At 34.7% G+C, this 15471-nt stretch overlaps 1 protein-coding gene across 1 annotated transcript; it reads right to left on the reverse strand.

The window, feature by feature from the left end:
• Window positions 1-716: 716 nt before the first annotated feature.
• LOC138837480 (ovomucoid-like) lies at window positions 717-6087 on the reverse strand. The gene is made up of 5 exons (XM_070036341.1): window positions 5981-6087; window positions 5510-5587; window positions 3914-3951; window positions 1934-2052; window positions 717-1070 (listed from the first exon to the last, which is right to left on the reverse strand). The coding sequence occupies exons 2-5, from the start codon at window positions 5574-5576 to the stop codon at window positions 1025-1027; spliced, it is 270 nt and encodes an 89-aa protein (XP_069892442.1). The 5' UTR covers window positions 5577-5587; window positions 5981-6087; the 3' UTR covers window positions 717-1024.
• Window positions 6088-15471: the final 9384 nt, after the last annotated feature.

A 15471-nucleotide genomic window follows, 5' to 3' on the forward strand; every position in this document is an offset into this window, starting at 1 on the left:
GGAAAATGGGAGAAAAATGAGGGAGAGGTATCAAGTTAGACAAGGAGTGTACTCATTACCTTATGTAGGTAACTGCAACCCCTCTGAACTTCACCTTGACAATGAAATTAAATTTAAAAAGACAAAAAAGACCAAAAGAATTTAAGTTCCTAGAGCTCTCTCTGAGATTCAGATTCTTTAAGTGAATGAGGAACTCAAGTATATATTTTAATGAACACATGTATTACTAATACATCTGAGCATACATTTATTTAAACATTACTTATACTGAAATGTATTCATTTATCTGAACTAACTGTTCAAGAAAGGACATTTACCAAGCATGGAATACTAACTTCAACAGCACAGAAACCAAAGTTGGAAGGTTAGACACTAGCATGGTTTCTGCACAAAGATGTGACCCCTACAAATTCATGAAGTGCTCCATATTTTAAAGTCAGAGTTCAACAAAGTAAACAGCAGGTAATGGACACTTGAAAGGGGTCTTGTGGGGTTGAGGAGATGGCAGTAGATGAATACAATGAAGAAGCAGAGAGAATACAGTCAAGAAATCAATGTGTATCCTCCAAAAAAGAAGAAAAGTGGGGGGAGAAGTGGGTTGGGAAGAAACAGTGAGAATGTTTAAAGAAAAGTGACATTTAACATGCATTTTATTCATAAACTGTTCTGTTTAATGGCAATCCCCTTGTAAACTTACTTAAACATAATAACAAAAAGGTGGAATAGTTTAGTCACTTTATTGAATGAAATATTTATGATTATCTGTTACACTAGGTTTAATTTTATCTAGACGAAATTTAAGAATATTTCTCAGACTATCATCGATCAAACCATTGAAGATAGACAGAAATTGCTACCATCTCCAGCTTTCAGTTTGGAAAGATTCTATAACCTGTCAATTCTATCTTCTGTAACAGAGATGGAATTTTAAGAAGTTGATTTGAAAGGATTCCAGTTGATGATGGCATTCAGGTTGAAACAGAGTTACAATCCAGGCTCTAAGAATAGGTAGCTCAGGCAAAATTCAGCACCGACCGAAGTGATTCAATGCTAAATCTTCTTGGCTACTTCTATAAAGAAAGAGAGAAGGAACATTTTAAATTCTTTGTGATTATACCTAAGTCATTATAATGTGGATGTTTCAAGGAACAGAAGTGCAGAGATCTCTGTTCTTTTTCTCCAAATTACTAGATCTTTACTATTCTCTATTGCTGGAGATCATTTCCCACATCTGACTATTGGGTTTTCCAACCTGCACATCTCCCCAGCCCTGACTCAGTCTTGGGACCTGCCCAGTTCCCAGAGAGGAAAGGAATAGAGATGGAACTTAGTTCTAAAGACACAAGAGCCAATTTGAGGGGGGGAGTGTAAATACACAACTAGTTTTATTAAAGGAAACATGAGAAAAATGCATAGGAAGGAAAGAAGGCTAAGTTTTTAGACTGCAGGCTCCAGAGTACAGGGCTATGGAAGGAGGTCCAATGGAAGAGTCTCAGACTCTACACCTGAAGGAGTATCATTGCACTATCACCAAGCTTGGGAGACAAAGTACATCACCAGTGAGGTCCTTCCATAGTACTAGACTAAGTTGTGATGAATTTCAGAGTTCTCAGATTTCCTGATCAATTATAATTCCTGTCATTTGCCCCTGCATGTGGAGATTTGAGCTCCTAAATAGCTTTAGAATCTTACTATAGTCTGCCTCTCCTAAGTCACATTGAAGTAGACTATCTGCTACAGTTACATAAAAAGGCCAAGTAGCAAATGTCTTCTAAAAGTGACGATTTAAAGGGAAGGTAGAAATGAATACTTATACTTTTAGAGACACTACTTAGTTGGTCTAGGTTTTAGGCCTACATAATCTACGTTTTCTATCCTTTCCTGCTGGTCTCTTATTAAATTGGAAGAGCAGTGCTTAATAATATGTTCTTACAATTTATGGCTGCAGAAAACACATTCATTGCTATAGGTTCTGCCGTCGGATGCACAGATTGGGTCATATTGCCTGGTGCACGCGTACAAATGGTTTTCATAGACAGAACAATCCAAACTCTAAACATAGAGAAGCAACACAGAAATTGTCAGATTATTTTATTATATTATTTTATTTTTGTGCCAGTACTGAGTTTTTTTTTTTTGTTTGTTTGTTTTTTGTTGGGTCCGGTCGTGGGGCCTGAACTCTGGGCCTGGGCGCTGTCCCTCAGCTCTTCAGCTCAAGGCTAGTGCTCTACCACTTGAGCCACAGCACTACTTCCGGCTTTTTTTCTTTTTGCTTATGTGGTGCTGAGGAATCGAACCCAGGGCCTCAGGCATGCAAGGCAAGAGCTCTACCACTGAGCCACCTTCCCAGGCCCAGTACTGAGTTTTGAACTCTGAACTTTGAGCTCTTACTTGGCTTTTATACTGCACCTCCACTTCTAGAAATTTGTTGGTTGATTGAGGTATGATTCTCTTGAGATATGCCTTTCAACTGGTACCCCCAGCTCTCAGCCTCTTAAGTAACTAGGACTACAGGTATGAGCTACCAACATCAGGTTTATCAGATGATTTTAAATAAAGTATTATATATATATATATATATATATATATATATATACATATGTATATATAAGGTATCACTCTTCATATATATTGTACATAAAAGTAGAGCATTTTCAGTCATAAGGTTTAAAAAATAGTTGTACTCTACAAATAACTGTTTATTTCAGTCATACAAATGGATAAAGGTAATTAATTTTTTATTAGTGCCAGTATTGGGGCTTAAATTTAGGTCTTCACACTCTTACTTAATTTTCCACAAAAGGCTGGTGTTTTACTATTTAAGGCACTCCTCAATTTTTATTTGTTTTCTTCACAATTATAGATTCTCACAAACTTTCCTGCCTGGGCTGACCTCAAACTATGATTCTCAGATCTCAGCCTCCTCATTTGCATAAACAACCACCACTCAACAAGATGAGGGTCATTTTAGAAGTGATATATGGTACTTCCATTTCCCTTCATGCTAATATCAAATCTCCCCCATTATTTTATAATATAATGTATCAAAAGACTTCATTCTCTATGTCTTTCTCTCACTACTTATCTATTCCCATATACATGCTTTTGCATATACATGTCAAACCATATACAAATACAGATATAGACCTTAATTTGGTCTTAGCACTATGAGTAATTTACTTAAAATGAGCAATAGTGTATATACTTTGCTAAATACGCCATTAAACTTCTTTGTGAACTTTCTTCAGTTGCTGAGAAATACAGTTATCTCCACAGCTCTAATAGCTTAGTATATGAACATATGAGAATATCCCATAATACATTCTTAATAATTAAGTATTCTTATTCTAACTCCTCTTGTTTTGCTCAAATAATAATTCTATTTAGGCTGAGTGCTGGTGGCTCACGCCTTTAATCCTAGCTACTCAGGAGGTTGAGATCTGAGGATCGTTGTTCAAAGCCAGCCTGGGCAGGAAAGTCCTTGAGACTCTTATCTCCAATTAACCACTAGAAAACTGGGAGGGATGCTGTGGCTCAAGTGGTAGAGCACTAGCTTTGAGCTGAAGAGCTCAGGGCCAGTGCCCAGGCCCAGAAGTCAAGCCCCATGACCACCACCAACAAAAATAATAATAATTCTATTTAACCAATCACATTCTAAAATGTTTTAGGTTTCTGCAATAGGTAATGCCTTCTAATGGAATTATTTTGATAATACAGTATCTGAACTTAGATTAATTCCATTTCTTGATGTTTATAAAAGAATAATACAAAGGTGAGTTTTTGTTTTGTATTTTACTTTTCTCATGACCATTCTACTGTACATTTTATTTGGTGACATTTTCTATTAAAATTTACATTACAAGAAAGCTAGATGTTTACATTTTACAATATTCAAAATCCTCTATTAACTTACCATCTGATGAGGATGCGCTGCATGTGTAAAAGAAGTGTCTGTAGGAAGCACAAAAAATGAAAGGAAAAATGAGGAAAATAATATACCCATATGTACCCATATTTCTAAGTGGAAAGAGTCTATATTAATTATTTTGCATAATCATTAGCCTGGTATTTATAAGCATTACAAGCATGGTAGCTCTGTTTTTGCTAGGTTTTTCTTCTTGTTTGTTGTTGTTGTTGTTGTTGTTGTTGTTGTTGTTGTTGTTGTTGTTGTTTTTAGAGATGAAGTCTCTCAAACTTTTCTGACTTCAAACTATGACCTCAGTGTCCTGAGTAACTAGGGTTATAGGTGTGGGCTGCCAGCACCCAACCAGTTACTTAATTCTTAACTTAGAGAAACATCTTGAACTTTAAGAAAGAGAACTTGTCAGGGGAAGAAGAATCAATGAGTTCTCTCTTTAAGCAAGTTATTGACAGAGGGCACTCAGAGATGGCAATCAGAGTGTAGAGGAATTCTAGAACTAGATGTTGTTACTTCTCATACCTTCCAATAACAATTGATTTGGAACTCTAAAATGCAAAAAAAAACCATTAAATTTCTTTATTCTATGATAAACAAAAATATATGATATACTATGTATTCCTTCTTAGTTTACTTTTTGGAGTTAGGTCTCACTATGGTGGCCACACTGAATTCCCCATCATCTCAAGCAATCCTCCTGCCTCAGCCTTCTGAGTAGTTGGACCTGCAGGTGTGTGTCATCATACAGAGCTTCTTCGACCTATTCTAACTCACCTCTTTGTCTCCAGGTCTCTCCAATAAAAAGTGAGCAAAAGACAATTCACTGTTATAATGTTTAAGGGACATTTAAAACATGTCCTAATTCATTCTACCAAATTAATGTGTAAAACCCAAGTTTAAAAGACATCTACCTCAGCTCAGTTGTCTCATGACTGTAATCCTAGCTACTCAGGAGGTTGAGATCTGAGTATAGTGATTCAAAGTCAGTCCGGTTAGGCAAGTCTGTGAGACTCTTCTATCCAATTTATTATAGAAAAGCTGGAAGTGGTTCTGTGGCTCAAGTGGTAGAATACTAGCCTTGAGCAAAAGGAGTTCCAGGAGGTTGCTCAGGCAGTAAAAGCCCAGGACAGGCAAAGATAGATAGATAGATAGATAGATAGATAGATAGATAGATAGATAGATAGATAGATAGATAGATAGATAGATAGACATTTCAGTGGGTGTTCTGGATGCAGTCTGAAATCCTAGCTACTTGGAGGTGAAAATTAGGTGATTTGAAATCAGCCATGTAGGGCATGGAGTTGAGTCAGGGCAATTCATGAGATATCAGTTTGGCCAATGGCTGGACATGGTGGTCTGCACCTGTGACTAAGGGAAACACAAATAGGAAGATTAACATCCAGGCTGAACTGGGAATTTAAGCAAGACCCTATCTTGAAAATAATAAACCCAAGATGGAGTGGCTCTAGTATGCACATACATAACTGAGTTCAAACCCCCAGTTCCCTTCCCTAAAAAAGCTCACCCATTTTGGATTATGTTAGATGTTTCCTACATTCCTCCTCTCCCAGGCCTGGAAAATTCACTCACCAGAATGAAGAGGAAACATCAAGGCAATGATGCAAACAAATTTCATCCATGACAAGGAGACAGTCATTTTTATCAAGTCTATGGAAGAAAGTTTTAGTAATGCTTAGGCCATTTTTCTCCATGTAAATTGTTACAGGTTGAAGAACTGGCTACCCCATAAAAAAGAGATTTTTAGTTATGCTGACCTCTTACCCCAATTTTCCAAATCAACAAATAAAACAACATATATGTAGAAGTCATCCTGGATATTTGAGAGAAACCCCATAAAAAGTCCTCATTGTACATGTAAGCATACAAGTGGCCTAACCACTAGACAGTATTTGAGAAAACATTCACATTAGAGTCCCAGGTTTTCCTTAATAATTAAAAAAAAAACATGTAGAAATCTCTTCTGGAAAGGAAGAATGTGGAGAAGTCTTTATACCAGTGTTATAGTCTAGAATTCCACTCTAGAGTTCCCATCTCACCTACCTGAATTGGAGAAGAGAGAAGAAAGAACAGCAGCTCTGGATAATAGTGCCTTTTGGCCTCCTCAGCTGCTTCCATTCAGCTGAGGAGCCTCTTTTATTAATCTTGGTAAGGAACTCGATGTGTGTAAGATTGATTGCCCATCAGAGATAAGACAGAGTGGTTTAACGTGTTCCCAGCACAGGATTTCAAGTACCTCAGTACTTATCTCTTCACAGGAGGCTTGGAACAATTTGATCTAACGTATCTAGACGTATGGGGAAAAGGAAAGCAGACAACCTGTACTTAGAGATTCTAAGATAGAGAAGAGATAGGAAAGCTTTCCAAACTACTGAGTTAGAAAGGGCAAAAGAATCATTTTTAAAAAATAAAACAATTTTAGAGAATTGTAATTTAATACAGGCTAGATCCTTAGTCATTAGTATCCTGTAACACCAGAAACAATAAAATTTAGTTGTAGATTTGACTTATTATGCTTTTTATTTTGGAGTAAATGTAGGTTCACATAAAGCTTTTAAGTAAGTACATAAAATTACTAAACATTTTCCCCAAATGAAAACATTTATGAACCAACAGCACCAATTTACTACTAGAAATATACATTAGCTAGAGATCTTTAACTAATGTCCAATTTCACTCACTTTCACAGTGAGTTTTCCCTGGAAAATGGTATTCTTGAAAAGCATCTGGATCAGTCTTAGGGAACACACTAAGACTGGAAGAATCTCATATAGAATGCAGGAGAGAGGATGAAAATGGTAGAAACAAGAGAAGAGGAAAACACAGGAGCGTAACTGCGACCGCATTGGGCAATGCCATTCATTCTATGTTACATAGTGTTATCTGCTCCATGGAGTTTTGCAGGATTTGAAGTAGGGATTTATTCAAGTTACTTAAATTTCTCCACTCTGATGTCTGGAAAGAGCTTTGGTATCTGAAAACCTTAAGTTCAAAATCACATCTACCACTGAATATCCTGATACCACATTTAGACTTCTAACCCACAACTCCCTAACTCTGTGTATAAGAATCAATTCCATATCATAGCTTTTAGTCATCATTACATAGAATGTTAGAAGGGTGTATATTTAAATTTTGTGTTATATTCCTTTAAGTAAAGCTTGATTTGCAGAATTGAAGTAGACTGCATCTATGTGCAGAAAGACAATATAAAGAATCCCACCCAAGTTTGTTTTCAAAAGGAAGGAGGAAGAAGAAGAAGGGAGGGTACAAAACAAATCACAAAGTATATTATAAGTACATTAAAATCAACAGCAGCAAAGATAAAACCTCTTGTGTCCCTATCTTGGGACCCCTATCTTAGGGTTCATTTCACTTAGTATTATCTTATATGGTCATATATACATAGCTTTTGACCTTTTCTGCTTGTCCTAGAATTATACTAGTTATTGCAAATAAGGGAAACCATAATACCTGTGTTTCTTTGTTAAGTGAGTATGTCATTTTTTCCAAGATGTATTTATGGAACCTTTGCCAAACATCCCATGGCTATAGGTATGTGGGTTTATTTCTAAGTCTTCTCTGTTTCACTGCAGTTGGGGCCATTTTTACTCCAGTACCAAGCTGTTTTTGTTTCTATAACTCTGTAGCAAAGTTTCAAGTCTGGAACTGTAATATCTCCAGCAGAAATGTGATATTGCTTTACAAATCCAAGATTACTTTTGTGATTCTAAGCCTTTTGCAATTTTATACCAAGTTTTGGATTGTTTTTCCTATCAGAGCCAAGATCATTGAGATTTTGATGGGCATTGAATTTGTAATATGACCATTTTCACAATATTAATTCTGCTGATTCGGGTACATGAGAGGTCTTTTCACTTCTTGTTCTCCTCTTCACTTTCCTTCTTTAAAATCTTATAGTTTTCATTGTAGAGATCTTTCACTTATTGATTCAGGTGATTCCTAGGTACTATTTTTTGAGAAATGATTTTTCTCTCTATTTTGTCTTTCTTATTTTACTAATACAATGTCCTCCCCCACTATTATCTATGTTGCTACAAATAACAGAATTCCATTATTCTTCTGGCTGAATAATATTCCATTATTTTTTACCATATTTTCTTTATCCTTTCATCTGTCAACTGATATTTTTATTGATTTCATATCTCACCATTGTAAATACTACCACAAGAAATCTGAAAATGTCAATACATCTTGGATATGATTCTAATTTATTTAGATATATTTCTAGTCTGGATTTTTACATTTTATTTTCAGTTTACTCAAATTATATCACATTAACAGCCCTAAGAATGTGTTGATCCAGCAGATTGGTAGCATTTGCCAGAATGAACAGAGCAACAATCTTTTTATCTGTAGAATGAATGAGGGAGAAAGGTAATTAATCATTAAAAGAACATGCTCCACTCTCTGGATAAATCCTGTTTCTAAATGAGGAATACTTGAACTGGGAGCATGATGGAGAGGTTGGGCTCTTTAAGCAACATATCTGAGACTCCTCAGGCCCATATATGTCCAACCTCCCACCTGCTCAGTCATAATGTAGGCTTCAAACCATACTTGAGAAAGAAGAGAATGAGGGAATGTCCTATTCCTGCCCTTCCAAGAGGCAGATGTAACTTTGTAAGCAAACAACAAAGATTACAAAAATACCTGTGTGAGACAATGGAGAATAAATTTCAGAAGGCCAGCAAACGCCTATGAACTCCTTCAGAGGGGAAAGAGGTGATGTCATGTAATCTCACAAAGGTTTGGAAAGGCATCACAGTTTTCAGGAGACAAGGTGGACGCAATAAGTTGTGCTCCTTTCTTTCTTTTAAGACCTCATTACCCATGATGGCTTGTGGAGTTCAACAATCATTTTGGTTCTTTTTTGTGTATGTATGCTGGTACTGGGGCTTGAACTCAGTACTTGAGCACCACCCCTGATATTTTTTTTCTCAAAGCTATACTTTTACCCCTTGAGCCATAGATCCACTTCCAGCTTTTTGGTAGTTCACCAGAGAAAAGAGTGTCACAGACTTTCCTGCCTAGGCTGGACTTGAACTAGAATCCTCAGATCTGAGACTCCTGAGTAGTTAGGATTACAGATGTAAGCCACTGGTGCCTGGCTCATGTTGGTTCTTGCTCAAATATGCTACTTATAGCTAGAAGCCTTCCAAACGGATTCTCGTGGCATCACAGAGGTATACATGTACTATCTGGCACCACAGCTTTGGAATTACACCATATGTACTACTAGTCTTCTCCTAATATTTCATAAGTAACTGACTGAAGTTAAATTACTTGTCTGGTACATTTTCATATTGTACAAAATGATTATCCTGATAGTTCAAATCTGCCTTCATAAATAACAATTCTAAGAGAAGGTAAAAGTATGTTTTCACAAAAGGAAAGAAATGTACAATCACTTGATTTGTAAAAAAAATAGATTTTTTGTTAAAGTTCATAAGCAATGCAGATTAAGATAATGATGACTTTTGTTATTTCCCTTCCCCTCACCAAATTAGAAAAATGTATATACAAGATGCAGGGCACCGACGTCAAATACAGTGAAAACAGGGAAGTACAAAATGCTGATATAGGTTGACCCATTGTAACAATGAGATGTACAAGACACTATGTAGAAAATGAACTTTACAACTTGGGGCAGGGAGGGAAGGAATGGTAGGAGAAAACCAAAAAGCTCCATAGGAAATGTATTCATTACCTTACTCATGTAACTGTAACCCCTCTGTACACTATTTTTACAATAAAAACATAAAAAAGATAATGATGATTATCATTGTGAAGGTTAAAAGGTGTTTGTGACTTTTAAAAATAAATAAGAAAAAAGTGTATCCATCTATTTTACAAGACTTTTAGTTACTTTAAAGGTATGCTTTGCCTAAGTTATTGTAAACGTGTATCTTACCACTGTTTTTATGATTTCTTTGACTTTGGAAGACAATAAATATTTAATATTCTGTTCATACTTCAGTGCAATGCAGAAAATGCATTTATTGAAATAAGGGGGAGGGCCTCTCGCCATTTTATCCAATGATAAAATGTATTCTATCCTTAGCTTTTAAAATCAAATATTATATACTCACAAGCCATCCCATAATAAAGCATGATCAGTATTTATTAACTTGCTCAATGTGCTTTGATAATGTTGTCAGTATCCTACACTCCTATGAACTTCTCTTTCCAGGTTCCTCTCCCCTATTCCTATGGCTCTAGGTCTGATCAATCACCCTCATCTGATTCCCTTTACAATTTCACACATAACCATACACATTCACTGAATTTATATATTTTTGTATGCTTTTAGACATCATAGTAGCTCACCCAATTTTATGTCCTCTAATATGGCTTTTTTAATACATCTCTGTGTCTTCTATACATAGTGACACAAAGTAACAGTTATTTATTGTTAACTTTATATGATATTATTATACATAATTGATCATTAGTTCAGATAATTTTACTCCAAATATCATTTTGTGTATCTTTGAGTTGTACACAACAGCAAATAACTTCCAGTGGTTTTAATTTGCTCATTTTACTTGGCCAATTAAAATTAGGAAAGAATTTAAATTACATTTTCAAATTCTAAATATGCCACTAGAGATTTACCCAATTCTTGAAATATGATGGGTTTGCAAAAGCATTCTGCAGCAACAACAACAACAAAACATTTTAAAAGGTATGCCACACAAAGGTAGCAGAGTTGTTTGCAAGTGACTTATGAAGGAATTGACACTCTTTAGGGAAAACCTTTGCTAATAATAATATAGAAATAAATAATAGAATAATAATAAATAATAGAAATTCTCAACGATATCCAGAGGAATTAGTTTATTTAAAAAATTAATCCAAAATCAAATAAAAGATAGTGTTTATATTATTTTAATTTAAGATAAATTTAATTTAAAGATACAGAATTACTGAAGAGATGCTTCTTGAGAATGGAAAAAATGTTCTGCATTAAGTTCTTTATCTATTAAAATATTTTGCTCTATATCATGGCTTTTCTCAACCTCTGACACTTACTTCAAAACTTCATTTTGGAATTCATGACCTGTCTTAAGCTTTAAGAAAAATGACAACATAGGAAGGGCAAATGCATTCTTTCCTCAGACGAAGCTTTACAGACTGACTGAATAATAAATATCAGCACTCTAGATAAAAGCATTCCTTCATTACACTTTGCATTTAACTTTTACATTTTGCCTATAGAATCAAATCTCTCAAAATTATTAACAACAAAAAGTAGTCAATTCCTATAACTTAGCAGTGGAGACAGTATTAAACGTTACCATTTATTGCAAGCCAACATTTTAGTTTTCTAATACAGTGAATAAAAGACACAGACAAAATATTTAGAAGACATTGATAGCATGTCATGTGTCATTTTACCCATTTAAGTACTGTAGAGTTGATAAAAACAATCACATCACTCCTAAGTGAAAACAGTTACCTGTACTTTAGAGGTATATATGTTATGTTCTATCCAGTACTGGAAAATTTACTCATCAGAGTAAAGGTACAATGTCAAGTTGATGAAACTACCTTTGATTCACAATGACAATGAAGACATTTGATGGAGTGTATAGAAGAAATCTGTCAGAATTTCTTGTTACAATGGTGCAGGGCACATTGCCTATTTCCAGTGAGTAGGCAAATAAATTATAGAATCTAATTTTAGAAATATCTTATGCGTACAGAACTTCTGAAAGGGGCGATCTGTAATAATACTCATTCGAATGGATTGCACTAAAGCTACCTTTTGATTGCCTTTCCCCTCTCCTGCCCTTCCTCCCACGGAGATGCTTGGTTAAAGCCTAACAGCTCGGAAACTCTGGTTACAGCTCGGAAACTCTGGTTATCTTTTGCTTTCCTTTCTCAGCCTTGGTCTTCCAACTGTATCTTTGTTTTAATCTTTGGGTGAAGAACTTGGTGGAATTAACACAATTGGAGCAAGCCTGATAAGAAATATCAGATAGTTTGTACCTTTCTTGTCATGGTAAAATAGGTAACAAGAGATGACTGCCACATACTTCTCATTAGATTTTTCCCTCAGCAGGAGGCACAGGAACAAGCTGATCTCATGTACCCAGAAGTATGAGACGTAGAGGTCACAAGTACGGTTATAGATCTTAAGGTAGATGAGATGTGTGAGCTTATTCCAATCAGATAAGTTGGAAAAGATCATGAGAGTTAAGCAAAAAAGACAAGAAATAGTAGCAACTTTAAAATATAACTATATATTAGAATTTGCTGAAGGAATATTAGAGTATATGAATGTGTCATCCCACTATCAACACTGAACAAGTTGTTAGTAGATGACTCCTGGTCTTTGGTATGTATTTTAAGTTCCTACATAAGATTTGAATTGTTTTGCTTAACATCATCTTATTTGGTCAAATGTACATAGCTTTTGACCATTTCGGCTTGTCCCAGACATATACTAGTTATTGTAAATAAGGGGAAACCCTGGGACCTATGTTTCTTTGGGCCTGGCTTACTTCACTTAATATAATTTTTTTCCAAGTCTTTCCATTTCCTAACAAATGGGGCAATGTCATTCTTTCTGATGGAGGCATAGAATTCCATTGTGTGTGTGTGTGTGTGTGTGTATGTATGTATGTATGTATGTATGTATGTATGTGTGTATGTATATACATACACACACACACACACACACACACATATATATATATATATATATATATATATATATATATATATATATATATATACCACAAGATAGGAATACAAGTGGTTTTTTTTCTTTCTTGCTATTGTTTCTAACGTATTTATAATGTACCATCAGATCTTTTTTGTTTCTTTGTATGTTCCTCCCCCATGGTATAACCCATGATTTCACTGTACTTGATGTCGGTGCCCTGCATCTTGTAGATACAGTTCTCTAATTTGGGGATGGGAAGGGAAAAAACAAAATGTTTAAATAGGGATACAGGTTGACCCATTGTAACAATGAGATGTACAAGACACTATGTTGAAAAACAAACTTTACAATTTAGGCGAGTTGGGGGAGAGAGATGTAGTTGTGGAGATGGGAGGGAAGGTATGGTAGGGGAAAAACAAAGGAGGAGGACAATGCTTGATAGGAAATGTACTCATTGCTCATGTAACTGTGACCCCTCTGTACAATATTTTTACAATAAAAATGTATTAAAATTTAAAAAAGGATTTGAATTGTAATCAGGTGTAAAAACATTAGAAAATAACACAGAATCTGAATTTCTTGAAAAGGAAATAAATGACCCTGGTGATTAAAGTGGAGACCAGGTGAAGGTATTACTTTAAATTATTGAATATAATTATTATGTAATTAGGAACTATATTATATAGAATTATATATGTATAATATTGTTGTATGTAATTAGACTTGTTTCAAAGGCAACTTAGAGAAACTGGAAGATTGTTGAGTAATGGAGAAATTTAAATATTTATTTTCTTTCTAACTAAATCAATTAGCCTCATAGCCCAACTGAATGAAGTGCTTTGAGTATTCAGTTCAAATCTCATCTACCATGCATAATCAAGACTCGATGTTATTTGACAAATCCATGAAAACTTATAAGACAAGCAAGAGATTGCAGCCATGGAATCATTAAGATCCCTCTCTCTTCTTCCCAAAGTACCAAAATGAAGACTCAATTTCAGATAATTTTTTAAAAAGCTATCTCTTTTTGTTAAGTTTCTAGAAGGAGAAGGACTTCAGCATTCTCATTTTTCCCCTAGCTACCTGTGGCTAAGTCTAAACCTTGTACAAGAAATTCTAAAGTAGGAGTCTTCCTTCTCCCACTCAGCTCCTGATGATGGAATAGGAGACATACATTAAATGTATTATACTGAGAATATTAAAATTTATAGAATCAAATGAAAGTGAAAACACTGATTACTAGAACTTCTGGGACACAGCTAAGACAATGCTATGAGAAAAGGTTATCACTATGAATGATGACATTAAAACATCAGTGAGATTTCAAATAAATAATCTCAAATAGATTAGGGCAAAATCAATGAAATATACACTGAAAAACAATACAAAGAGTCCAATGAACCAAATAACCTTGACATGATAAACATAATTGACAAATTTTAGCCAAACTAACCAATAGAAACAGATAGAAGACTTAGAGATGAAAAAGAGGATGTCAAAACATATGTCAATAAAATTCAGAAGTTCATGAAAGAATATTTTTAAATGTACGCTTCAGTAAAAATATCTAAATGAAATGGATAACTTGTTTGACACAGGTGACCTACCAAAATTGAACTAAAACAGATCTATAATGAGCAATGAGACTGAACTATTAAATAAAGTTTCCCAACTAAGAAAAGTCCAGGCACCAACAGATTCACTTCTGAGTTCTTCTAGACTCGAACTTGTTGATTTATAGTTCTGCTGATATTTTGGAGTAACTGGGCTTTGCTTGTTAGCCATTTGGTCTACTGCTTGAGCTATACCTCCAGCTGTCTTCCAGATTATTAAAATAGAACACCAATGCTCCTGAAACTCTTCCATTAAAAATGAGCATTTAACAAATTCATTCTACACAGCCTGTTTTACACAGGATGAATACACCTGCACCAAAAAGGAAACCACAGATCTAATTCCCAGAGAAACACAGAAGCAAAAATCCCCAGTAAAATATTTTCAATCCAGATCAGCATGGAGCATAATTTATAAATCATTTCATCATAGCCAGTTAGTTTCACTCTGGGGATGGAAAAATGGTATAATATACATAAGCCAATCAACATAATGCAACCCATAAAATTAAGAACAAAAATCACCTGATCATCTCAATAGATGAAGAGAAAGCCTTTGTCAAAATTCCAACATCTTTTCATGAAACTATCCCCAAAGAAACTAGGAATAAAAATAACATCCCTCAATGTAATAAAGGCACTATACAACAAATTTATGGCTAACTGTTAAAAATGCAGAAAATTTGAAAGCATTTACTGTAACTTAATTTATGTAGATATTCCAAAGAAGCACTGCTGGAGCATATGGTATTTCTATTTAATTTTCTTCTTCAGTAGCAAAATACATTGATTACACTATTGTATATTCTCATCAGTAGTATTCAAAGTTTCTGATAATCCTTCATTGCTGCCAATACTTATTTTCTAATAGTGGACATCTTAATAAGTGATAAGTTATATTATTTGGGAATACATCTTCCTGTTACCTAATGATGGTGAACATATTATCATATGCCTCTGAGCCATCTGTATGGTTCTCTGCAAATTTTTAATGGTTCATATTTTGTTTTATTTTTCAGTTTTTAAATGGTATGAGTTCCTTTAAATAATTTGGTTATTAATCCTTTATCACATAAATATAACAAAGAGCAAACTAAGTAATGCATGTTTGTTCTCAAACTTGCTACCGGAATAGCAGGCTCTAAAATGCTATCTGGTTTTAAAATCTCTTAAACTGCAATTAGAGTTCTTTTTTTAATACAACACTAGGGTCAGTGTGTGCTCTA

This window comes from Dipodomys merriami, unplaced genomic scaffold, assembly GCF_024711535.1.
Source record: "Dipodomys merriami isolate MVZ:Mamm:240054 unplaced genomic scaffold, mDipMer1.0.p SCAF_27, whole genome shotgun sequence".
Lineage (NCBI taxonomy): Eukaryota > Metazoa > Chordata > Mammalia > Rodentia > Heteromyidae > Dipodomys > Dipodomys merriami.

Coding starts and splice junctions, on each gene's coding strand:
- LOC138837480 (XM_070036341.1), bottom strand. CDS start 5,576: ATGACTGTCTCCTTGTCATGGATGAAATTTGTTTGCATCATTGCCTTG. Junction 3,952..5,509: donor GATGTTTCCTCTTCATTCTG/GTGAGTGAATTT, acceptor TGCTTCCTACAG/ACACTTCTTTTACACATGCA. Junction 2,053..3,913: donor CAGCGCATCCTCATCAGATG/GTAAGTTAATAG, acceptor CTCTATGTTTAG/AGTTTGGATTGTTCTGTCTA.